We start from the raw sequence: 25,301 nt of genomic DNA, 5'->3' as shown, positions 1-25,301 counted from the left end.
ACTAGTTCGGTTTCTTGTCATGCTTTGCTAGATAAAAATTTCTTTTCTTTGAAGCGTCCGTGTGTCCTTGTCTTCATTTGCATGTATTGAGTCAGGCTTCTCCAGGGAGGCGGCAATGACTGGGCTGCGTGTTGGGTATGTCTAGAAGGTATGAATGTGCCAGGCATGTAATGTGCATTCGGCATTGCGGCGTTATGGATGTGTCTGGTGTATTTCACGGGAACTCGGATGAGTTTGAGAAAGGATAAAGACAAGTGCCTTGCGGCTCTATGGGCGGGGAGAAGGGGTCGAGTGAATGCTAGTGTTTTTAGATAATGAATGAAACCAAAACAAAAGCTTTTTTTTTAAAATTTTTTTTTTCTTATATTTTACCATGGCGTTGTTCGCAAGAGGTTCCAATCAAAATCTTGAGAGTATGAAAAACTATAACGTCAGTCGAGCTGTGAAGAAAGGGGTTTGGGGCAGTCATGACACTACTCCTTGGACCGGACGGGTTTTATGTAATACTTGATTCTACGAATATATTAATAGAGTCATTCAGATAGAGGCGTTCATTCTCAATGACGCTCAAGCCATGGCATTGTGATAGTTTCCAAGTGGTTGGAGGGCCGGGGAGGATTCTTTCTCAAGACATCCAACAGGTACAACTCCACGATGTCCAAGTCGCAACGAATCAGACACTAGACCGGACTCTATAATTGGTATCCCTTTACTCATATGTGTCGTGCGTTCTTTCAGTAGTTAAGCGTCTTTATTTTTCGATGGCCCCCCTTTTTCAAGAGTCCTCTCTACCTGCATACGTTTCGCGGGGCTACCTGCGTGGGACCAGTCATGTATCTCTGAGCTGCAGGTCTCTTCCTCCAAGGGCGAGGCGACAAGAAGGAAATACGTGCATGTGTGTGTGTGATGCAGAAAGCCCATGAGGCCTGGTTCTAGGAGGATATGGCGGATGTCTGGTGACGTATGTATAATGAGATGTCGAAAACTACGTGGCGAGGGACGTATTCGGAGTTTCCACTTATCCCAGACACCAAGAACTGCGGGAGTTGGAACCCGTGCAGGTTTGAAGAAGTAGTGGAGAAATCTCTATGATTAATAGAGGATGGGACAGTTGGATGCTTCGCAATCTTGGACAGGTAATTGGAATGCATATGAGCATGTATTAAAGATGTGCTGGTAGAGTTCCAAGGTACTAGGTGTAGCGATAGAGCAATATATCCGTCCCGTACGCCATCCGTCTTGGTGAAAAGAACAGGACATCGCCTAGTAGTTACTTCTGGTTGATATCAATGATTCTGTCGGAGTTGTCTCGAGAGAGCTGGATGTACGCTTCACTCGTAGCTTGTGTGATAGCCTAGAACAGCTTCTTGCAAGCTTCTTGTGCTTCCATGTCTGTCTAACCAACTATCCTCTCCTAGACCTTCCACGTACAAAGTGTCCACCACCAGCTCGTCAGCGCTTCACTCTGGCAAAAGTCCAACTTGATACGAAGAACTGACATCGATCGCATTCTTGCTGCCAGTATTCATGTTTGGAAGTGTGTAGCATGTTAGGGTTGGGGACTTTTATGACACTGGACGACGGCGCACAATGGGATGATGCGAAGACATCAGTGCTGATAAACGACGTGAAAGTCTTCTCATATTTCCTCTCCTATTGATCCATCTGTAGGTTAATCGGCAGATTGCCCTGCCACCAGATAGTGGGAGACACATACAAGGAACTACTCCTCTTTCTCTCCCCCCTCCCCAGGCTGCGGCTTCTCCCCCGGCTGTGGGCTATCTCCCGCGCTGCAAGGACAACCTTCCATTCATTACCTCTCTGTTATCTTTTGTGGTCTTTGATACTTTGTACCTGGAAGCCTCGATAAGAAGCGTGCAGCCCCCCCCCCCCCCCCCCCCCCCAGATCAGGCCGGCCTTGGGCTTGATCATCTCAACACACTGCTTTCCTCTTATTCCACTCAGTTACAATTCGTTATTCCGCGAGATGCATGTACTGACGACGGAGGACGATGTGATTTCGTTTTGTTACATAATCTCCAGTAGCAGCAGCCCGTCTATCCAAACAACCCCCAGAACCAGACTCTGATCCACACACACACACTATCTCTCTCTGCAAACTGCCATGTCGACGCTATATGGTACGGTTTAGCCTTGTGTTCACCCCCGAGCGACGCCGGCCACCATATCCCTTTGATCTTGCGCACTGCGGCAAGCTGTGCGGAATCTCTGCATGAACAAAACAAGCCACGGCACAGAGCAGCGCAACGCAAAGTAGCGCCCTTTGTTGTACCGTCTGGTCGGCGCTCCCCACTACGCAATAGCCGGCTTTCGACGGCCCTCTACCGTTCTTTGCTCGCCCCAACGTTGCTGGTTGTTGGCTACATGTACAACTACTCACCAGCAAGTAATTGTCGCACGCTCTTGTACTACTTGTACTTGAATGGTTGTACAGCGTCTGTGTCATGTTACCGTTGCGACACGAGGCACAAGGTTGCGTGCCATTGCACTCATAATACGACGTACTGCCGGGGTGTTTCTTATTCTGGCTCATCTGGCTCCCCCACGCGGGTTTCTCTCGGCTTTTTTTTTTTGCTTTTGTGTGGGCGTCCATATCAGCTACAGAGGCTTTGAATGCTTATTCTGGGAACGGGAAAACAATGGGAGCGTTGCATGGAGAGAGAGAGAAAGAAACGAAAGTGACGAGGGATGCGGCGTGGTGGCTGGACAAGACGTCTGGTCGCTTGCCGGTGGGGGAGACATATGTTTGGCTTGCTGGGCCAAACGGCCGCTGGCATGGGAGGAGACGGGAGGGGGAGAGCATTCTCTCCTGGCCTTGTGCCATACGACAATGCTGTCACGGTCATCTGTCCCAGCTGGAAGATCTTGTCTTTGCCGTCGGCGTTGGCCTTTTGGCTGAGCATGAGCACATGACGTACCAGCCAGCCAGCCAAGTCTACTTTACTTGGCTCGATGGCACATGTGAGCTTCGGCTGGCTGGCAAGGACAAGGGTGCCTCACGATTGAAGATGGAGGCTTGACTGGCGATTTCCGGTTCTGGGATACACGCTCGGATTGCCCTGTGACCTGGTCGTCCCTTGCTTGACCGTGCTTTTTTTTCGGGGCTGCTGCAAATACTCGTCTATCCAGGCCTATGGCTGGTCTGGGTCCCCCAGATGTTCTGCATGCCATCCTGGCTGGTGCGGTGTCTTGTGCTTCCTTTTCTTTTCTGGTCTTCCTTTGTCTGCTGTTTGTTGCCACTGATGGAGTGGAGGGACGGTCTTCTCTTTTCCCCTCTCTCTCCCCTCTTTTCGCTACATGGCTGTCTCGTGCGAGAGGGCCGTCCAGGCCTGGGTAAATCGGACGAGAGGAACACGAGAACACTGGTGAATCTGCAGAGCCAAAACGCCCTGGCATGCAGGTTAGCGGAATTTCGTTTTGCCTCGGGGGCCTCCTTGTGGATTTGGCTTTGGCATTTTGCCAGGTTGGTACATGTGCCAGGTCGTTGGATGGAATACTGCGCTATCTATATCTGTATATATAACGATGTATGTTGTTCGAAGCGTCCTGCCCTTCCCTTTTGCTGGGAACGCAACTTTCGCCGCCGTCCTGTGAACAAGCGCCCGAGCATTGGCTCCTCATGTCGTCCGTAGTCCATGCATTTATTTTCTTCAGTCGAAGTACCGTCACACTCCACGGAGATCTGGCTTTCCGCGGGCATTCTGGCCATGCTGCTTTGCTGGATTGATGCATATTCTCATGGGGCGGGGACCCCATGCAGGTTTGGGCCAGGGCTCCAGGTGACAAGTCGCAAGGGATAGAGAAATGCGCTGAAGCACTGCTGGAAAAACGAACGAGCGAGCAAAGCGAACGTGGGAGGCTCTGCAATAGAGGGAGGCTGGTTGGGTCTTGTCTTGTTGTGTGTTGGCTCCGGCTCCGTCTCGGCCTCTGGCTTCCATGCCCTGTGCTTCTCTTGCCACGCCTTGTTCCTTTTGGCTGCACAGCATTTCCAGCTTTTGCCCTTTCGGGTGATCTTCCCGTCAAAGCATGTTGATGGTGTTGCTTTCAGCGAGGAGCGTGGACGGCAGGGGAGCTGTTTGGTTCGTGTCTGGATGTGGCCTGTCTTGCCGATATACAACAAGCGATTAGATGTATGAATAAACATACACACACACACTTGTGCTTTATCTTGCCCTCGGTATTGTATGTAGATGCCCCCCACGCCCATGTCGTGCCGCTGCGAGAATCTGCCCAGGCCAGCGCAACCCAAGGCATATTAGAGACTAGACGAAACGAGACGAGAAGAGAAGACCATCTGCTGCTACCGCCAATGGACGGGGGCTTTCCTTTTCGGCGCACGCCATGCCATGCATGCTGATGTGGTTGCGTGAATCTTCATGCGCAGGATCTACCACTATGTACAACTAACTACTTGCTTGGATATACGTACTCGGAGTCGACACCCCAGTGAAGAGAAGAGCAGCAGTTCAAGTTGGCAGACGGGAGACCGACCGACCAACTGACCTGATCTCAAGCCGTCGTCCTTGCTCTGGCTGGGCTTCGTCTTTGTTGTGTTGCATGTTGTATCGTTTCCCTTTTTGGCTGTCGTCGTTACAGGTCTCCCTCCCTTGTTCCTTCTTCCTCTCCTCTGCTCTGTTCCTCCGCCCCCTGTCATCTCTTTCTTTGCCTGTCCTTTTCTTTTCTCTTCTCTTCTCTCATCTCCTCTTCTGCTTCCGCTCCCCTTCACGACGGATGGTTTGGTTGTCACATGAAAAAAACAAAAAAAAAACAAGCAGTGTCCTTTTCCCCTCCCCCATACGATTGTTTGTGGGGGTACCGCAATGATGCAAAAAATAATATAACTACATACCTCGACAATCATGGAGGCGGGAAGCTGCAGGTATGACGCAGCATGCATGTATGGTCGTGGTGGGTGAATCATGGCACAGTGTCTTGGGCCTTTCCCAAGAAGCTGGCCTTGAGTGCAGTTCGCTCAAGTCGAGCCTGCGAAATGCCGGATATTACGGGCTTGTTCAAGCTTTTGGAGACGGTGGCCCCCCTCGACGAACGGCGTTTCTTTCCAGTTTGCTGACCCAAGGGCTCGCAAGTTATTGTGTGGGTTGTACTCGCCGGACTAACTAGCTCGTTAGTGGTACCGCTAACTAGTGTCAGCATGCATGTCTTGGAATATGTCGCGGCCATATTGTCCTCAGCAAATCACAGTGACGAGTGGCCTGTCTTCTCTGCAGTGTCCACCAGATCCAGAAGGGCTCTGAATAGGAAATGGATTCAAAGCTACGCCATTCCTGGGTAATATCCCGCTCCAAGATTGACTTCCTCAATGTATGCAACTAGCTGTACAGAGAACCACGCCAGCGGGAATCTGGACCTTCAGGGGCTGTAGCTCTTACCTTTTCAACTACACACTTGTAGCTTTAGCTTCCGCTATGACAGGGCATTCCACGCTTCAGCTTCCTTGGAGGAGTGACTCGTGTGCCACGAAAATAACACGGAACCAGCAGCAATGAGGGGGAGAATACGCTCGACCTAGCAAATATCCAAGGTTTGAGAATAGCGGTTTAATGTGAAGAGACATGATCGAAGTTGGGGAAGTCCCTGTCACTCATTAATTACCGGTTCAAGATATGCATACAAGTAAGTGAGGGGTCCTCCCTCCACCGTTACCCGCACCTCACCGCAACGCACTGGAACTGTGGTAGTCTTTCTCGGTGAGTGAAGGAAAGGGTTCCTAGACAAAATTTCAGGTTATATAGAGTTGGCCTGAGAGTCTGAGAGTACCGTCTTGAGACTAAATGTCAAGACAACAACGTGCATCTACCGGGGCCCTCAACCGGGCACTCTGATACAAAAGAGAGCTATGTAGCAATCTACGCCGCAAGCCCGAGAATGGACAGGCGGTATGAACTTGAAATGTGGCATCCCGCGCCCTTTGGCAACAAGTTTAGACCAGAGACCAGATACTGGAAATATAGCAACCAAGATATAGGCTTATTTCCGACTACAGTGTTTCCACCATGGTCATGTTGATACTTGCATACTTGTGTACTTGGATATGTGCAAGTCCCTCCCCTCACCACTTCTATATACTGGTGGATATCGCAAGAGCTCTAGGCCGCCGGCTGGCTGGTGCGCTTTTCCTTCTGTGCTTGTTCTTTCTTTTCCGTGTCTCGTGATTTTACCTAGTGGTGTTTTGATGTGTTTGTGCGCCCCTCCCTTGTCTTGGGAGAGTCTTCCTTGCATCGTTCTGTGCTTTTCCCCTTCTTGTTCGTCTCTTCTGTGATGGTAGCAGTAGGAGTGGAAGAGGAAGAGGAGCAGTAGCAGCAATAACAGCCCGTATACTTGGTATACTTGGACGTATGTACTTGGGCGTATAGCTACAACACCTTGAATGCCTTGTAGAACTTTCGTTGTCTCGGTTTCTATGCTTCCTCCCTCCCCCTACCACCACCTTGTCTGTTCTACTATTTGCATGATATGTCATTGGCTAGATCGCCGTAGAACTCGTTACAGGGACTTTGACACCTCCAGCGTCGGACCAGGGTCTTGTTTTGGTTCTTGTTGAAGCTGGGCTTATAGCTGGTTGGTTACGCCTATTCCAGACGCCAGCTTTTGTTTCTTTTCTTTTTCCACTTCGTGATACTTTGCTGCTGGACTCTGGCGATGCGAATATTCTTGTAGTGCACTTTTATATCCATCCGCAGAGCTGCTCTTTATTGCATATGCGTGTACCCGCTATACAGCGCCTTCTGCTTCTGGCCCTTGTTCCACCGGTCGCCGGTCTTGGCGCGGCATCGCTTTTTTGCGCTCTTGTTTCTGTCGTACCGCTGCTTTTGCTCTTTTGAGAAGATGCTGGATCTATATGTTCCGGTGTTATTTGTGCCGAAGCATCTAGTTAGTACTAGCTCCGCCTGTGCGTTTTTTTTTTCGCTCACTGTAACCTCGCCCTTGGGCTTGGTGTTGTGAGTATGCATTTATGCGGCAGTAAATGTGTGTATGGGTTAAATGCATATGCTACGACTGGAACTATATAATATCTGTGTTGCATGTGACGAGGATGGGAAACATGTTTGTTGTGTGGATTGGGGAAAAAGGCACATGTAAGTGAATATATACATAGTTAGTCGCATATATCTAAGTAGATAAATGCACACACGCAGACATCTAACCTACGTGGACAGGATATGCGTGTGTCTCTGTCTCTGTCTACAAGGTGGGCACATCCAAGTATGCAAAATTGCACGTGTATCCTATGTATTGTTCGATTTCCATTCAAGCTTGGACTTGGATAGTTGGCCCATTTCTAGACTGACATGTGCCTTTGTTTCTCCTTGTAGCCAGTTAACTACATACATGTGTACATTTACAAGTCTCGTTAGCGGCGGGCCTTCACCCCTGAAAAACATGCGTCAAGCCAACTTTGATGCCTCCTGGAACTAAACTGCTTATGAAGATGGAATCCGGCCGTTTTAGGGTGTCGGTCGATGGCCGCAAACCACGCGGCCTTGTTCCATATTTGTGGAAATCGTGGCTTCCTTCATGCGGCCTTTGGCTTCCTTTTCGTGTGAAGGGGACGAGGTAGTTATGGTATTGTAGGCTTGTACATATATATGTACACGCAGGTATGGTATAGTTATAAATATGCAGTCCGAACCGATGAATCAACAAACCAAATCTCAGCCTTGTTTTTTTTCTTCCGTGCCCATTACATGGCGAATTGGGATTGAGGCATTGAGGCAGGGGGGTCAGCGAGAACAAGCCTGGCTCTAGACGCAAAAAAAGAGCGTAATTCTGGTTAAATAGGCTAAAGGTTCACATCTCCTCTAATATGTCAATCTCCAGAATGACGCCATGATATGATACAAATCTACCTGTACAATTAGACATGCCGTGGAACAGAGCCTCTTTCTCCACAGAGAAGCGCAAGTTGGGCTTCTCTTTGCACGAGAGGGACTTGTCTCTGGGGCATTTGTGGCCGGCATTACCTTGTCCTCTCTTGTCTTTCCGCTCCAGGGGACCTGGCCTGGTCTCCTCAATCCTGGCTCCCTTCTATTTTCGACCCTGTCTCGGTGAGACTATTTGACTATTCCGCCGGCTGTTTAGGTAGGTAGGTCAGTTGAGCTCCTGTAGTTGGTTATGGTCTAGGTGGAACTAGGAATGCGTATTTACTTGTAGAAAAACTTGGCCTCTTTGGCTTCGGAGAATGAAGCTTCGACGTCAACATTGGCTTCACCAATTGCTGCAATTGCCTGAAGACCAGGTCACACAGAGGGATAGGGCGTGGGGGTCTAGGATGTATTAACCCTAAAGCAAGGATCTGGGTTGGAAGATAACACCAAGACAACGGGGAAAAAAAAAAAAAGAAGGCTTGGACAGCCTGGTGAATGCATACGAGGACCCCCGACCCGCGAAACATGAAACTCGGATACAAGAATAGTTCCAGGATTCACTGTGGCAGTCGGTTCACCTCAAAGAAATATAAATGTCTGACTGTGGTGTTGATCTACATTCAGCCGCCACGTTGAACTGAGCCCAGTGGCAAAAAAGAAGCAAAGGAAAAAAAGACAGCCGATTCCGAGGCGGGCGTTGAAGAGTTTGCTGCTCAGATGGAAATGGATGGACTGACAGTGACAGGACATGGACAAATTGCCAACCAACCAACAAGTTGGTTATAAGAAGCGATCATAACTACAGGTATCAAGTGACTAAATACATACCGACATCGTCAACTATGTGTGTATGTATGTCTGGAGTGGGGCGGCTCGTATTGTAGTTGTAGTTCTACAAACTATTCCATTGTATTTATTTCGAGCTGGGTCTGCCCACTCAAAGCTTGCTTCTGTGGCCTACCCGCTGTTTGAAGTGTCCACAGCCGGCCCCAGATTGGCGTCGGACTTGTGAGGCGCGGTTAGAGGGAAAGAAGGTAGGGGAGGAGAGGGGGAAGATACACAAGCGGAGCTGACATGAAGGGCCCGAGGTTGCGTGGCGGGGAGGGGAGACTATTCTGAACCAGAGCTTGGAAGGATGTATGTGTGTACATATATATTTGCACTGCGGAACAAGGGCAGAGGACGGCAAGTAACCCAGGCTGTCAACTGCTGTCGTGGGAGCCGTGAAGCTGGCCACGACGACAGCAACTCCGTGCGAGCAAGGCCAACATCAAATCAACATAGCCCAGCCCGAGTACTTGTACCAGTGCCGCTGGCCCTCACCATCGGCTGGCCGTGGGAAAGGCCGATCCAGCATAGCAGCCAGCAGCCAGCAGCGTCGGTGACTTTTAGTTAGCCAGTGACCTGGTCTCATATGCAGCAACCCGTTGTAATGGCAAATAGAATACAGGGGGGGGGGAGTATCTGTGTACATATGTACATACAAAGTGACTTGTGTACATATGTATGTGCTTGTATTCTATTTGGCTGGTACTTGGACTCCCGTCCAGAACCGGAGACACCCGGGCATCGCCAACCAGCGGCCCAAGTTGTGCTGAGCGAGAGGACCAGCCAGAAGCCAGGACCGCCAGACGAGACAAGAAGAACAACAGCGGCCGCGAAAGCATGCGCCAGGTTCCGGGAAGCGGTTCGAGGGCGAGATCCAGGGATGTCTTTTTTTTTTTTTTTTTCTTTTTCCTCTTTTTTCTGCCTTCTGAAAATAGAATGCGTGCGAGGCCTGGCGGCGGGCGTCCCAGACCCTGGACGCAAATGCATCTACCGGGGCGCCAGGGGGTGCGCAACTGCCACTTTCTGCCGTTCTCTTGCTCTCTTATTTGCATAACCACCTGTACATTCATATTCATATGTAACCACTGGCAGTTATAGTTGACTCTGGGTAGTTGCTCGCAAACATCAGTGTCTGTGGGCAAGTGCCTTCTTCCATCGCAGCGCAGCGCAGCCACTGCCTTCCGCTTGAATTGATTCGGACTTGCACTATTCTTCTGCTCCTGCCTGCTAGTTAATTGGCAGCTCACAAAACCGCTAAACCGCTAAACTCCCCCCTCCTCCTCCTCCTCGTCCTTCTCTTCTTCCTCGAGCAAGTCCAGCCAAGCGCCGCCAGAGCAAAATCGCCAGCAGCCCTTTTCCTTTTCCTTTTCTCTTTTTCCCTTGTCCCCATTTTCTCTTCTCGCTGTGCGTCCCTGCCATTCGACCGCCGCAATTTTGCCAGCCCAGCCCGCATCCGCCGCCTCTTCCTGCTCCTCTTCTTCCTCCTCCAAAAAGGCGAAACCACCGTCGCTATTTTGATTACATACTATTATCATCGCTGCCCGCTATATCGTCGGCCATCTACTCCAAACCCCAACAGCCCGCCTTCTCCTCCGCTGAATATATTCCCGTTCTCTGCCGACGCTCTCTGTCTTTGACGTATTTTTGCTGTGCCGTGCCACCAGTCCTGCCACCGCCCCGACACCGGCTCTTTCTGCTGGTGACTGTGACTCGCCTCGCCTCGCCTCTAATTGCGCCCTGCTTCACGTACTTGTGCTGGCCGTCATCACCCGCCATTCCAGTCTTCTCTGCTACGTCCGCCCATCATCGCCATCCGCCACTCCGCGCTTTGGCTGCTGCTGCTCTTTATCGCTTTGGCCCTTTGCTTGAATCGCTGCCGCCTCCTCCTCCCCCGGCAGCCCTCCGACTCCACCCGCCGGCCCTCCGCCTCTTCCGATGACGGCTGCGATCGACAGCTATCGCTTCACCCCCATGTCCGAATCAATGGACCTCTTTGCTGCCACTGGCCGGTCGCCGGCGCATACGCCCGCGTCGCTGCTGCTCTCTGGCTTTGACGCCGACTTCCACTTTGATCATGACGCACAATCGCACTCTGCGCAATCACACCACCCGCTGGCCGGCTCCGATTCCGGCTCTGCAGCCACAGCCTCTTGCCTCCATGAACCGTCTGCGTCTTCCCTGCGTAGCCCAGACCCGTTCACCCAACATCACAACAACAACCACGATGCGGCCGCTGCAGCCCTGCGTCTCTTTGACTTGGAGATGCCGTCCATGCGCACATCCAACGCACCGCCATTTTCGCGTTCCCAGACTTTGCCGTCAACCAACTCCAACGCCAACTTTGACGCCGCCAGCGCCCACAACTCCAACTCCAACAACGCACATACCAGCCCGTCACCACCGCCACCGTCGCTGGATGAGCTGGCAATGTGTGTGTGGAAGTTCTTCTCGCTCACAAAGCAAACACTGCCGCAGCAGCAGCGCATTGAGAACATGAGCTGGCGGTTGATGCACACTGGCCTTCGGCGCTTGTCGATGCAGGCCCGCGCCAGCAAGAGAAGCAGCAGCTCCATGAGGTAAGTTTCTTTCTTTGTTTTTTCTTTATTTTTTTCTTGTTTTTTTTGTCTTTTTTTTGTTCCCTCCTCATCATGACCTCCCTCCCCCTCCCCTCACCATTCGCCTAGGCCCTCCCCCAAGAAGCACGAGAGAAAAAAAAAAGAAGAAGAGAAATCGACAAAAGGATACTCCAAATATACACCTTTCTCCATCCGTCTTCTTCGGGTGGGTGCAGTTGGTCCAAGGCTTTCCTTTTATATTCGCTTCCTCAACCTCCGACTGCTCTCTATCGCAACTCTACTGTCCTGTGGCGTGCTCGTCGCTTTTCTGTCGTCAGACGCTCAGATAAATCCTCTTCTACATGCCAGGTCCCTCGCCTGCCTGCCTCTCCCTTGTCTTATGTCTACTGCCATCTTCCCACCCACTCTCCATGCCCTGTTTACTCCACACGTGCCTTGTCTTTCTATTGTCATTAAAATCCCGGTAATGACGAGATAATTGCTTGCCAAGTTGATAGAACCTTCTCCCTTGCTAACCATGCTTTCTGCTTTGCCTGCCTACAGCTGCGATACGGCCGTGGCATCCAGCACTGTTTCTGCTGCTTCTACTTCTATATCATCTACGCATTCGTCTCTGAATGCCCCGAGTGGCATTGCCCAGCAGTTGCAAAAAACCTCTGAACACTTCTATGCACAGCCCGGCTCTGATTCCGAGTCCGTTGCTGCTGTTGCCGATTCCATGAACCTTGACGACTTCATCTACGACGGCATTGCTGCCACACCTACGCCTTCAGCCCACGCTGTCGTTCCCTCCTCACTCTCACCGCAGAGCAACACAGGCGACAGCTGCTCAGATGGAACGACCAACCACGCATTAGCCGCTGCCATTCCAATCAAGGCCCGGAAAGCCGCCAGCGGTGCCACCGATGGGTCTGTATCGGCCCACAATGAGTGCATGACCATCCCTGGTTCCGGGGACCCAAGTCAACAGCCCCACCACCAAGAGGGCATACAGGACCCGCAATATCACTCGGCACAACAGTTCGTGCCGCAATCGCTGCCGTCTTGCCCGCCCAATCACCACCAGCGACTCAAAGACGAGTTCAACTATGTGACGAGACACCACCGCAAGACCAGCATCGATGACCGTCGGGTAAGTCCACTTTTCAGCCAGGAAACAGACAGACACGTAGCAGACGAGAAGGAAGGAAACCACCAGCAGAAGACTGCAAGGAAGAGAAAAGAACACGCCTTGGCTGAAGCCGAAAAGCGGGCGAGCAAAAAGAGACGGGCGCCGCTCAGCGCGGCAGCCCTACCAGCGAGCCGAGAAAGAAGAAGCCGAAGCGAATGGAACCTGGCACAGGAACCGCCTGAGCTCCAGGTAAGCCTGTCTTATATTCCTCGCCCGTCGTGCTTTATCTCTGGCTGGCCGTTCTTTATCTCGCTGCATCTTGTTAGGGCGGGTCTGGACGCCCGCTCTCTATCTGGCGCCTTCCTATTCCAGCCGCTTTCCTTCCTGCTTGCTCTGTCCATGCGCCGTTTTGGCTGTTGCCCTTGGAACAACCCGCCCCTGCCCCCCGTCGTCCATCCCACCTGCTATACATGTTATATACTGCAACTGCCTTGTCTCGCTATCTATTATCATGCTATCACATAACACCCCCATGCCTCCCATGCCTCCCATGATCCCCAGTTTTCTTCTTATCTTTCCATTCTCCTCTTCTTCTCATGCTTCCTCTCCTTCTCACTCCATCGTTGCTTTTTTTTGCCTCTCCCATATCGCTCTGCTCTGATTTGCTTCGTTATTGCTGTCGTCCTCCTCTTTTACGGCCAAGCAGTCCCTTCTCCACTGTTACTCCACCACCCGACGCCCTCACTCATTTGTGCTACCAGGACTCAAAGCTAATCTCAACCCTTCTTCTAACCTGCAACACAGACACGGAAGCGTCCCGCCAACTTCTCGCCGCACGTTCCTGCTACCACCAGCCTAGACACCTCCAACAACCTGGAGCCTGATTCCGAGCTGCACGAGTACTCTCTTGATACTACTGCTGCTTCTGCGACCGGACCCAGCCCTGCTGCAACTCCCACCGCTATGGGCACTCAGCAGCAACAGCAGCAGCAGCAGCAACATCACCACCACAGCCATCACTCCTCCGCCACCAATGTGCCCTTTTCACTGGACAGCTACGCCATGGAAAATGACCCCATCATCACCTCCGCCGGCCCTTATCAACAAGGCTTCTCCTTCTCCCCTTCGACATCTCCGCTGATACAGCATGGCCCCTTTTCCAACGCCTTTGGTAGCATGAATGCAGCTAGTCTTAATGCCACAGAATACTATGCTTCCCAAGCATCTGCTTTCCACTCCAACACTGGCGCCACCACCCCCCACAACATTCCTGAAAACGACCACTTCTTCTTCAACAGTGTCGATACTCGCCAACAGCGTCCTATTCGGCCCACTAGCCATGGAATGTCTTCTTCTCTAAACCAACAATATCTCTACAATGCCACCAGCAACCCCATGTTCCCTGCTGCCCAGAATGGCCCCGATTCCACCGCCGCATTTGGCTCCACGTCGTCTTTTGCTGGCATCGACCCCAACCATGTTTTCCCCGACCAGTCAGGGCGGTCACCTGGTGCCATTTCCATGCCTACAGACAACATGTTTTCTAACTTTGTTGGAGACTCTGATGATGAGGATAACACCGCCTTCCCTGATCGCCTGATGATGCCAGCCGAGTTTTCGCCTGGTGCGCCTCTGGAAGAGACTACCAACACAAGTGCTATGAACTGGGATCCCACCCTCCCTGGCCAGTTCCAAACCCATGCAGCTCGCTTCCCCGGCGGTCCTCCTCGGAAAAACACCATTTCCAGCGATGCTGATAAGACCGAGTGGGACTCCAGTGTTACCCGCGGCCAATCTACGCGCAGCACCACCTCTGATAGAAGGACCAAAGCCCTACGGTCTGGGTCGACCACTGTCACCTCTCAGATGGGTAACCGCGGCAACCATTATGCATCCACCAACTCCCCACCTGCTGATCTCTCTACCTCGGTATCGGGCGGCTTCATGTCCGCTCAGCCCAGTCGCCAGTCAACGCCGCCTCCGCCCAAGAGTGCATCTACAACGAATTTGCAAAACAACGGCTCTAGCTCTGGTGCTGGAGAAAATGCCCCTCCCACTACCTGCACCAACTGCTTTACCCAAACGACTCCTCTTTGGCGCCGTAACCCCGAGGGCCAGCCACTATGCAATGCCTGTGGTCTTTTCCTGAAGCTACACGGTGTTGTGCGCCCACTATCTCTGAAGACCGATGTTATCAAGAAGCGCAACCGCGGCACTGCTGGGTCTGTGCCTTCGGGAACTAGCACTCGCGCTGGCAAGAAGGGAGGGCTGAACTCTCGCAAGAACTCGACTTTGGCTCTTTCTTCAGCACCTGCAGCGGCTGCCGTTGTAGCTGCTGCTACTGCTAGCACACCTCCTAACAACGTGCGACCTGGCTCTGCTGCAAACGACGGAGACAGCCCTTCTAGTGCTGCTGGCGGTAATACAGCTGGAAGCACCCCCAGCAGCTTCTCAGGAAGCCTGAACAACAAGGTGGCTATCCCTCCGGCTGCGCGTACAACAGGCAACCCATCCCGCACGTCTACATCATCGAAACGCCAGAGACGCCACAGCAAGGGCGCAGGAGGCGATTTGAATAACGCTACTTCAATGCCACCGTTGTCATCATCCATGTCTTCTTCATCGTTGGCCACTATTACTGCCACGAACGCTTCGCAGCACCACCACAGCCACAGCATGGAAATTGACAGCCCCGGGTCTTCCGACTCTGCTGATCTTATGCGTCCGTTTACGTCATCGCACGGCCTCAGCGCAAGCATCGGATCGCCAAGTAGTCTAGGGTTGACGAGTGCTTTTGGACTGACTAGCACCGGCAGGCCCATGGTTTCACCGACCGTGTCTGGCACGTCGGCAGCGGGCCAGCAGCAAAACATGTTGGGCAGCGGTTCCACCGGGCCACAGGAGTGGGAATGGTTGACCATGAGTTTATAATGTTATCACGGCCGAATAATTCCTGTGTTTTTCTCTTCTTTTGTTGGCATTTTCTTTTTTTTTTGGGGGAGGAGATTTTCTTTTCCCTTCTTCACTTGTGTCACTACTAAACCGTCTTGTGGCCATTTTCTTCTCAGCTTGGCTCAACTTAGTTTCCCGAAGTGCCCTCGGCCTGGACAAGATTAGGCTAACATGAGTTAGACCATTTCTTTTTTTTTCTTCTCTTTTTCCCATTCTCGCCCTCAGCTCATTTTCTACTTTATACCCCACATCCTACTTTTTTCTTCCCCTTGACTAGCTCTACCTACGTATTTGCATTATCTTCCATTCTTGGTTTTTAGTCTCACGACTACAGAATTTTTCTTTGGTTTACTTGTCTCTATTGCGCATCTTTTGTTTCTGGAGTTTTTTCCTATCTTCTTCTTTTCTCTTTATACTTCTTTTTTTTCCTCTTCCTGTTTCGTCCCGGGAAAAGGCTCCTTTCTTTATTTCATTATGGGCTATTCTTTTGTCTGGTGTCTTGAGAGTGAGAGCTTTGTATGATGTACATTAAAATGGTCAATTCTTTTGTTTTTTCTTCATACGTTTCCCTGCGGTGGGCTTTATCTTGATGATTGATGACGCCTCTTTTCTTTTTCTTCCTACATTAGGTTTCTCTCTGTCTTTTCTGTTTGTTTCCTTCATTCTTGCTTCTTTTTCTTATGGGGGTATGTGTGGTTATTGTCGGGATGAGTTAATCTAGGACGTCTTTTTTGTGGAAAATACATGAACTATATAATTTGAGCTTTTTTTTTTGGTGAATTCTCGTTGTTGATGTGACTTTTGTGTGAAAAAAGGTACCAATGAAAACTTCCAAACGGGAACACGTCTCCCAATAAGAAGAAGAAAAGAGAAAAAAAAGATGGAGGTCGTGGCTTTGGGAAACCCCCCCGTTCATCATGACAACAAAAACAAAAGAATTAGGCGGTCTGGAGTGGTTAGTGACACAAGATGGAAAATGCCCCGGATCTACCAGTCCCGGGCACGGCACGACACGGATACACGAAACCTCGTCGTTTGATTTCTTTCAGGCTTTCTATTTTTTTGGTCTTGGTCTTGTCCAAGGTATGACGGGCTTCGATAAGTCAATACCAAGCGTAGGGCAATCCGTGCGTGCTGCTTATAATTGGGCAGCGACATGTCAATACGTCATCAAGCGATGAATAACAAACGAGATCTTGGTTCAAACTACGTCGGAATAACCGCCTCCCCCCTCCACCTCCACTTATGAACATTTGCTCATGATGCACACAACTTGTCACGCTCACTTTCTCATCACGAATATCTCCAGGAAACAAGAGTAGTCACTTGCACAAAACATATGAGCAAAGGCTCCTTTTCCTCGAGCAGGTCACGATATCATCCTTCATAGGGGTTTCCGGCTAGGTCGTTAACCGTCTCTTACAAGGCTTGGGGGTAAAAAGAGAGAGGAGGGGGAGAGCTGATACAATGGAAACACATAGACAAGAAAACAACTGGAACAACATAACTCGCAGCCAATCAAGATGTAGAAAATAAAAATAAAAAAAAAGGAAAAACCAGGCAATCTCTTGACGCCAGATACCTGGACATTGGTCTTTGGCTCATAAGGCAGAGGACGCCATCTTCATATTTTTTTAATTGACTAGGCAGATTGATTGCTTAAGCGGCAGGGCTAGGGTTCATCTGTACAGGAGAAGGCAGGTGTCAGCCACAACAGATCCATGAGTCATGAAAATCATTATGCCGAAGCAAAAGAAAAAAAGAAAAACATACCTTGCGCTTGCCGTTGGTCAGGGTGACGTTGACGAAACGGCGGGTGTAAAGGAGCCGCTTGCGGGCACGGCCCTTGGGGGACTTCTTCTTCTCCTGAGCCTCGACCTGTTTGTTGTGAAAGAGAGCGAGTTAGTTTGTTTTCTTGTTCTTTTGTGACGAAATAAACAGAACGATAGGAAGCCAGGCAATTCAGATTCGTCATGAGCGAGCTCATGACGTGATTTTGCCGATGGTAGGTAAATGGCAGAGTCCGTTCGATATGAGGTCAAATGATTCACGAGTCGTAGTTTGAGGTCAATGGACCAATTGTACTGGCTTCCTAGGCGTCCGTAGGGGGTTGGAGATCGATTGACGTACCTTAGGGGTCTGAGACTTGACCTTACCGGCACGAGCCAGGGAACCTGTAAAGAATAAGTCAGAACCGATGTCGTCGTTGCGCGAGGATGTGTGTCGTCGAGAGTTGCTTGTCAGTCGTGGCGAGGTGGGTGAAGCATACCGTGAACTTTGCCCTGTGAGAAGAGTCGTGTTAGTATATCAAATCAAGTCTTGTTGTAAATCAGCCACTCGAAGTCAAAACCCGACGAAGTCAAGAGTCGCGGTGTTTCTCGGGTTTGTTGTCTCGGCTGGGCGAGCCCGTCGCTTTCCAGGTAGCGAGTCACGATCTCGACATGACGCCCCCTTTCGACCAAGCCAGACAACAAGACAAAGACAATCGACGGGGTTTGATTTCGGCAGTGTGGTTTTGATTTTGGCGTCGACGGCGGCGACAGTGGCGATGGGATAGCAGCCGTTTCTCTCTCTATCTTCCTTCCAAACGTACCATTTTGAATGTGTGTGTTTGTGACGATGTGGGTTTAACAACAACAGTACTCAAACTGACCAGTAGACGTAATCACTGCTTAGATCTAGGAATTTTGCCCTTGGAATTTTCGACTGAAAGCGGGGACACGAAGAAGCCCTCAAGTCACGTGCATATCGCATGTGGTTGGTGTGTCAGACTGATTGTGCCCGCACTAAGTTTCTCGCTTTCTGATTGGCTGTTAGGTGGGTCACTTTGGAGCAGGAGTCAAGCCACGGTGAGCCCTCGGTCTGCTTTTCGGTTCCCTCGGTGTGTAGGCGGCTAGCTACATGTTAGTTATGGGGCTTGAGCTTCCAATATTCTGGTTCCAGTTTCCCTCCACCACCAACGTGGTTCAATTTCATCACTTTTGAATATATTGGCAAATATCCCAACAACCACACATCACAAAGATAAGAGTGAACTTGAGAGCCGTTGGCAGAGGGATCTTTAGCACAGGGAAGAAAATCAGGATGCTAAAATCACCCAAGTCGCCCGCAAATTTGGAGCATCTTGCAGTACATTGAAACGACGAATTCCAGGAACTGGACGCAGAGCTGGAATTTCATCACGAATGACCAAGTCAAGATTATGAGAAGAGATCGAGTTATGCATTAGATCGATTGGCTTTGTGATGCCACTTTTTCCGCACGGCCAAAGTTTATTACGGATGCTACAAGCTACATTGTGAAGGAGAGGTCGTCGGCTTCAATAGTATTATTAGTCGACTTATCTGGGGATGTTTCACGGTCGGGTCTTAACCCTATGGTTAATGTTTTGACCTCCTCAATATGAACATTCTTACACAAAGATATCTCGACCCTCCCTCCGCCCACCACCCTGCTGCCCCTCTCCTACCATGGCAAGAAGACCCCCTCATCAAATTCCCACGTGCTCTCCAACGTGCGAGGGCGTTCATCAATGGTCTACACTTCTTGGACATACAGGGTCATTCCGATGGGTCCAAACTCTCTGCCGGCCGATCCGGCGCCGCGACGCGCCTCTCTATCCTCAACGGGAAGAGACTGGTTGAAAATACCAGTGTCTCACGCGGTACTCACCACGAGGTTTATGGTGCGGAGATCACAGGCACGCCGATAGGCATGCAAGCCGCCGCCTCACATGGGCTAAATAGCTTCGCCAAGGACGTCGTCGTCCTCCGACAATCAAGAAGCGGCCTACCGACTGCTGGAAGGTCCACCGCCCGCCACGAGCCAAGCGGAAACTCTAGGATTTCGTGCGACCTTTCTTCTGTCCTTGACGTGCAGGAGCGTTGACTTTCCAGGGTCGATCTTCATTGGTGGCCGTCCACCTCAACACTTCTCTCATAAGAGTTTGAATGACTTTGCAGTTCTTGCTAAAAGCAGGACCACTAGCCACCAAAGACTCATCGGCATAGCTTCGTTGGCCAGCAGTTTTGAATCAGACGGTGCTCCATTCTCGCTGGGTCGACTGCGTCGAAAGCTTCCTTGATGTCAAACGTGAAAATCGAAGTGACCTTCCAATCCTGGGCGTCCTTAATTCTTCCGCGAGTCGCCTAGGCACTGCTCTCTCGAGGCCCTTGCCCAGAGCTGGGAGAAGTGAGAGTAGACGATACGAGCGTGGTGCTTGGCGTGGGCGCCCTGGCTTCGGTGCTGCCATGGGGTTGGCTTTTGCACGGAATACATCTCTCGTTTCTTTGAATCCGTCGATAATCCTGCTCATGAGGGCCCTCTTGGCCTGGAAGACTGCCCACTGCATTGTCTTCTGCTCTTTGACGTATAACGCTCGCAATGAGAGGTCTCCCAGTCGTTCTCGATGGATGTCGCGTGCCGCCCTCGTGCTCTTGCTGCGCGCTTTGCCCTTGCTATTAATGATAGTGACTGCTCACCACTATCCACCAATAGCTTACTTCTCTCCCATAAAAGGCTTGATCTAATGATCTTACACCACCGTCACCGGGCGGGTGCCAGTGACAGTGATTATGACTTATCAGAACTCATCGATCATCGTTCTCTTCTCTTCTGACTATTCTACTATCTCTTTGAACTCGTGACGTTCCGGAATCTATTTTCGTCAAAGGACAACAGTAAGTCCATCTAATAAATACCGATAGATATCGAATAGTTGGATGGATAGAATTACATACCAGCCGTATGTGTCACTCCAGTATCTTGCTATCCTATGCAAGCTTTTGCTTGAAAGTCTTGCTACCCATAGGAACTTTTGCTTGATAGATTACAGGCCTAATAACAGAGCAAAAACCCAGGAAGATATCAACAGAACGTCAGTAAACACGCATCACCGGAAGCCGGAAGATGTGTTTTTCCCATAACGACGTTAATCCCAACTTCCTTCTTTTCCCCCACATCTACCAACTCACTGACTTTTTATCACACCAACCCATCTTGACTCCAATCACCAAGGATTTGATGGCTAGTCTGTTGTTTTACGTTTCTCTTTTTGACCTTCTATTTAACTTCCTTGTCATGCCAAACCTCTCTTCCCCTGCTCTCCTGATCTCGGCCCATATTGCCACTGCGCAGACCTACCAGCGTCTGGATACCTCTTCCAAACTTTGTTGCCTTTTAACCCTTGGTCAAGCTGACTTCCTGCCCGGCCCGACCAGTACGTTGATCTTCATGCCAAGGCCCGCGCTCCTCTGAACAGCTTCGAGGCCTTCAACAATGGCGATCCTGATGAGGGCTTTACGGTCACCAACTGGGTCGTGCGCCCAATTACTGCCAAGCACAAGGCCAAGAACATTGTCTTGTTCATTGGTGACGGTATGACCACTAACATGGTAAGCTTTCTGTTTTATTCTACGCCATCCCGGATGAAACTAACCACTCTTTTAGATCGCGGCCGCTCGCGTGTTGAGCCACAAGCCCATCATCAGGAAACATTAGTCCCGTATGGCCATGGACACCTTCAACCACCGCGCCGCCTTTGCTGAAAAGGGCTACAACGTTGACAACGACAAGACTACCCTAAACTCTCTCAACACCGATGCCCGTGCTCTAGGTGTCTTCTCTCAGTGTCCCGTGCCCGTTTAGCTGGACCGCAACATCTACACCGAGAACCTCACCGAGATGAAGAACCACCCCCCGTAGTAGAGAGGACTCTGCCCTGAACCTCTCTGGTCTGAAGGACGTGGCTGGCAGGGCCATTGTGACCATGAAGGCCCACAGCGAAAAAGAGAGTTTCTTCCTGATGATTGAGGCTGCCTCGATTGACAAGCCTCGATTGACAAGCAGATGCACAACCTGGACTACAACCGTGCCCTGAGTGATCTCCTAGGGCTGACGACACCATCCGGAGAACCATTGAGCAGCTCAAGAACATTAGCATCCTCGAGGAGACCCAAATCGTTGTCACTGCGGACCACGGCCACGGCTTCGATGTCTTTGGCTCTGCTGACACCAAGTACATTGCCGAGACCGATGGCATGCGCAGTAAGCGCAAGGCCATTGGTGTCTACGGCCAGTCTGGTGAGCCTCGGTACACCAAGCCCGTCCCCGGTGTCAGCTACAGCACTGGTACCAACTTCCCCATGAACTGGGAGCCCCGCTGCGACATTGCTGCTGGCTCCACCGGTGTTCCTGGTCACCATCAGAACTATCGCGTGCACTATATCTAGCCATCAAATCCTCGGTGATTGGAGTCAAGATGGGTAGGTGTAATAAAAGATTAGTAAGTTGGCAGATGTGAGGGAAAAGAAGGAAGTTGGGATTAGCATAGTTCTGGGGACAACACATTTTAAGTACTGAGAATGAGATGCAGGCAAAATCGCGACGGCCGTTTGAATGCAACACAGCTACATGTGCATAATATTCGAGAAGGCGAGAAAAAGCGAAAAGAAAGCTAGGATTCAAGAAACAGCCGCCAGGGGCCAAAATGCGGCCCGGCTGTTTTCTCTCTGTCTTCGGTAGTTTTTTTCCCCGAGTGCTCCAAGCAAGATGGTTGTCAATGGGATTCTTTGGCGCTGCTAAGCGTCAGGAACGTGGAGATAGACGCACGCTGCGTTCGGAGATGAGCGCAGGCTATGCGGCCATTGTGGTTGCGTTGTTGCAGAGAGTTCGGCTGAAGAAGAGCCGCTTCGGGCCTTGGGCGCAAGGTGCTCTGGATGCTCTGTGACCCTGTCCGGATTGAGGTGCCATGCTTCGACCGACGTTGTAAATAGGCCGGCTTGCCGCTTATGTAATGCGCCACGTGCCCCCTGGCACTACCTTGCACCACTTACACCCAAATCTAGGCCCTGTGGCACAACAGAAGAACATGTATGTATGTGTTGTGGTGATTTAGATTCAAAGATCAGGCCAGCCCCAGGCCTATTTTCCGGGTTGGAAAGCCCGGTGATGTTGGCAATGTTGAAATCACAGAGCTAATGTTCGAGACTACTGGTGCCCAGCCTGGTGCCATCGTGATGGAGTGGAACTTGGAAAGCGAAACCGCCTCAAAGTCGGGCCTGTAGGATACTCATTTCCGCATCGGAGGTTCAGCTGGTACTCAGTTGCAGTCAGACACGTGCAAAAAGACCCCTTCGGCGACTACTAGCGCCAACCCTGAGTGTATTGGTTCATTCATGCTGTTCCACCTGGCGGAATATGGTTCCGCCTACCTTGAAAACACATGGTTCTGGGTTGCCGATCACGAACCTTGACTTTGGTGATCATTCTCAAATCAACATTTACAATGGACGCGGAGTCTTGATTGAATCTACCAAGGGCGCTTGACTATGGGGCACTAGCTCGGAGCACAATGTTATGTACAACTACCAGCTCTCCAAGGCCAAGAACGTCTTTATGGGGTTGATTCAGACCGAGACTGCATACTTCCAGGGCAATCCGTCTGCTATGGAACCTTTTGACGTCAACACTGAGTGCAGTGACCCTGACTTTGAGGTCTGTCAGGGCGACACACTCTGCACTCGCACCATTGGTCTGCGTGCTATTGACTCGTCGGATGTCCTCATCTACGATGCTGGCATGTACAGTTTCTTCGACAACTACGCCCAGATCTGTCTCAAGACCGAGGATTGTCAGCGCGACATGGTATACTTGGAGAACGGTTCCCTGTCCATGTACGGCTTGATCACCAAGGCCGCTATCAACTTGATTTTTGTAGATAACCAGGTGGTTGCTGAACAAAAGGACAATACCAATTTCTTTGGCTCGGGCACATCCTTGTTCTCGACCCCTGGGTCACCTTCAGGGCCCTACTAAATGTGTAGACTCGAAAGTTGGCCTTGACAAGAGATGCAAACAATGCCTCTTCTTCTACGTCTTATTTTGTTTCTTTCTTCCTCTCTTTTTAATTCTCCCATCTTCTTTGCAATTTACATGTCTACTTTTAGTTTTTCCTAATGTGCACCGCATTTCCTCTTCCCTTACTAGAACCTTGACAAGTTATTTCAATGATCATTATGAATTTGGCTTGTGTAATCATGCCCACCTAGACCTATCTCCCGACCCCGCCACTGATGATTTAGAGAGCACCAACGGCTACCAGTCCACCTGTAAGGACAGCACCCAGCAGAACAGCATGATCAACAGCCCAAAGGCCAGCGCCGCTGTCCTCCGAGTTCGATCCAGTGGCAGTAGCAACGCCAGAGTTGTCGACAGCCAGGGTGCGAATAGTTTCCAAATCACCGCTAACGGCCGTTTCAATAGCCAGCGACGCACCGCTGGTGATGGTGGCGCCTTCAGTCACAATGGACGACTCAGCAGTCGTCGTAGCCGTGGTAAACTCCCAGCCAGACGACTTGTTGGCCCAAAAGTCGTCTCCGTAGCCCAGGCCGCGCCAGAACGGAAAGCCGAAGCCGTTGCCGTACCACGGGCAGCCCGTCACCGTGACCGTGCCCGTGGGCCACGCCGAGCCCCAGAAGCCGCTCCACTGGCCCGAGTTGCTTTCATACGAGTACGTGTATGTGCCCGACGACGAGCAGGACAGGTACAGAGAGCACAGCGAGCTGCTCCGGGACGAGTACGCGGACGCGGCTGACGAGTCGGCCGAGCAGGCTGTCTGCAGACAGGTTCCGACGTCGGCGCCGTTCGAGCACCATGCCGAAGGCGCAGGCGTCACCTCTGCCGTGCTCCAGTAGGACGACGCACAAGTAGCCTAGCAAAGAAGGTTAGTAGCTGCGCCATGGTTTGCATGGGACGTCTGTTTCTTTTTGTTGGACTCACAGCACAGGTGCTGTTTTCGAACTTGGCCCCCCAAGATTTGCCGTTTCTGCTGTTTCCATAACCGCCATAGGGCCAGCCGTTTCCGTTGCCGTCCCAGGCAAGGGCAGCGGCTGGTGTGAGGAAGAAGAGAATAGAGCTGGACCACATGTTTTTAATATATCAAAAGAACAGTCAAGTCGATGTTGATAGCGACCGTGGGGAAATATAGTGAGTAGAACGAAGGCCGGTGTTGCAAATGCTGCTTGATATAAAGAGGACTTCTGGTGGACTATCAACAACGGACAACCGCTACCTATATATATACCCGGCTCTCTCAACTCTTGACCAATGTACCCCGCTAAATGTATCACTTGACGTATCGCTGTCTCGTCGCCGCGCAGCCAAGATGACGGTACTTGTACATCCCTTCCCTTTCCTGACGTCCTCAAAAGGTTCCAATACGCAACACCTCAATGTGACCTCCGACAAAGATACCGCCCCAAATTCAATCCCTAGCCACCAAAAACCCACAGCCTCTCTTCCTACCTGCCCCAGACCGTCAATCAAAGTCTCTATACTTTAGACGCCCCCCGACGACCTCCCGCCTCGCATGTCTCATGCCGCCCAAATCCCGCCTTCTCGATCCGTTAGCCCAGCATGTGTGCGAGCAAGCACCACCAACGCAACGCGCGTCGTTTCTGCACATGTGCCTTGTAAGACTGATGCAAAAAAAAAGAGCCTTGGTCAGGGGCTGTATCTGGATACATTGTCCTTGACCGACGGACTATGCTCTTCTTGTTCGCGGCCTTCTTCCGGTGTAAGCTGGGGAAGTTCCGATCCGCGGGGGGACTTTAGTCGTTTTGGTTGCACAAGAATATTACTAATGGAGTTGAGTGGCTCCTTTAGCGGAATTTAGAGCTGATTCAGTCAGATTTCTTTCGTGTGATAATATTAGACGGAAAAAGATATACTTGCCTCTTTGCCTCATTTTGTCTTCTTTGTTGTTATATGTCCATAGTTTAAACATTACATCCCTTGGGATGTATTGGTGATGTGGATATGAGTAACCCTAATGAATGGATATCCAACTACAGTGGCATCTGATTCGCACTTGTACGACACACATGTCTATAGTAGTTCAAAATAACCCTGTGTAGGCCATTCTAATTA

The 25,301-nt window shown here is 50.9% G+C and overlaps 4 protein-coding genes across 4 annotated transcripts; 3 read left to right on the top strand and 1 right to left on the bottom strand.

The window, feature by feature from the left end:
• Nucleotides 1-10,670: 10,670 nt before the first annotated feature.
• On the top strand, nucleotides 10,671-15,353 carry BROUX77_003526 (uncharacterized protein; the record flags this gene model as incomplete). The annotated part of the gene is made up of 3 exons (XM_073748187.1): nucleotides 10,671-11,311; nucleotides 11,855-12,443; nucleotides 13,227-15,353. 3 exons carry the CDS (start codon nucleotides 10,671-10,673, stop codon nucleotides 15,351-15,353), a joined length of 3,357 nt encoding a protein of 1,118 aa, XP_073605951.1.
• A 5,100-nt stretch (nucleotides 15,354-20,453) lies between these two features.
• BROUX77_003525 (uncharacterized protein) lies at nucleotides 20,454-21,604 on the top strand (the record flags this gene model as incomplete). The annotated part of the gene is made up of 3 exons (XM_073748186.1): nucleotides 20,454-20,592; nucleotides 20,823-20,877; nucleotides 21,265-21,604. The coding sequence occupies 3 exons, from the start codon at nucleotides 20,454-20,456 to the stop codon at nucleotides 21,602-21,604; spliced, it is 534 nt and encodes a 177-aa protein (XP_073605950.1).
• A 1,126-nt stretch (nucleotides 21,605-22,730) lies between these two features.
• Nucleotides 22,731-23,189, top strand: BROUX77_003524 (uncharacterized protein; the record flags this gene model as incomplete). Its single annotated transcript, XM_073748185.1, has 1 exon — nucleotides 22,731-23,189. The coding sequence occupies one exon, from the start codon at nucleotides 22,731-22,733 to the stop codon at nucleotides 23,187-23,189; it is 459 nt and encodes a 152-aa protein (XP_073605949.1).
• A 262-nt stretch (nucleotides 23,190-23,451) lies between these two features.
• Nucleotides 23,452-24,299, bottom strand: BROUX77_003523 (uncharacterized protein; the record flags this gene model as incomplete). Its single annotated transcript, XM_073748184.1, has 2 exons — nucleotides 23,452-24,084; nucleotides 24,153-24,299. 2 exons carry the CDS (start codon nucleotides 24,297-24,299, stop codon nucleotides 23,452-23,454), a joined length of 780 nt encoding a protein of 259 aa, XP_073605948.1.
• Nucleotides 24,300-25,301: the final 1,002 nt, after the last annotated feature.

The sequence above is a fragment of the Berkeleyomyces rouxiae genome (genome assembly GCF_048999995.1).
Source record: "Berkeleyomyces rouxiae strain 22BRR77 chromosome Unknown BrBRR77_ptg000003l, whole genome shotgun sequence".
In the NCBI taxonomy this organism is placed as follows: domain Eukaryota; kingdom Fungi; phylum Ascomycota; class Sordariomycetes; order Microascales; family Ceratocystidaceae; genus Berkeleyomyces; species Berkeleyomyces rouxiae.
The sequence above is the reverse complement of the archived record's forward strand: the minus strand, read 5'-3'. Positions and strand labels throughout refer to the sequence as shown.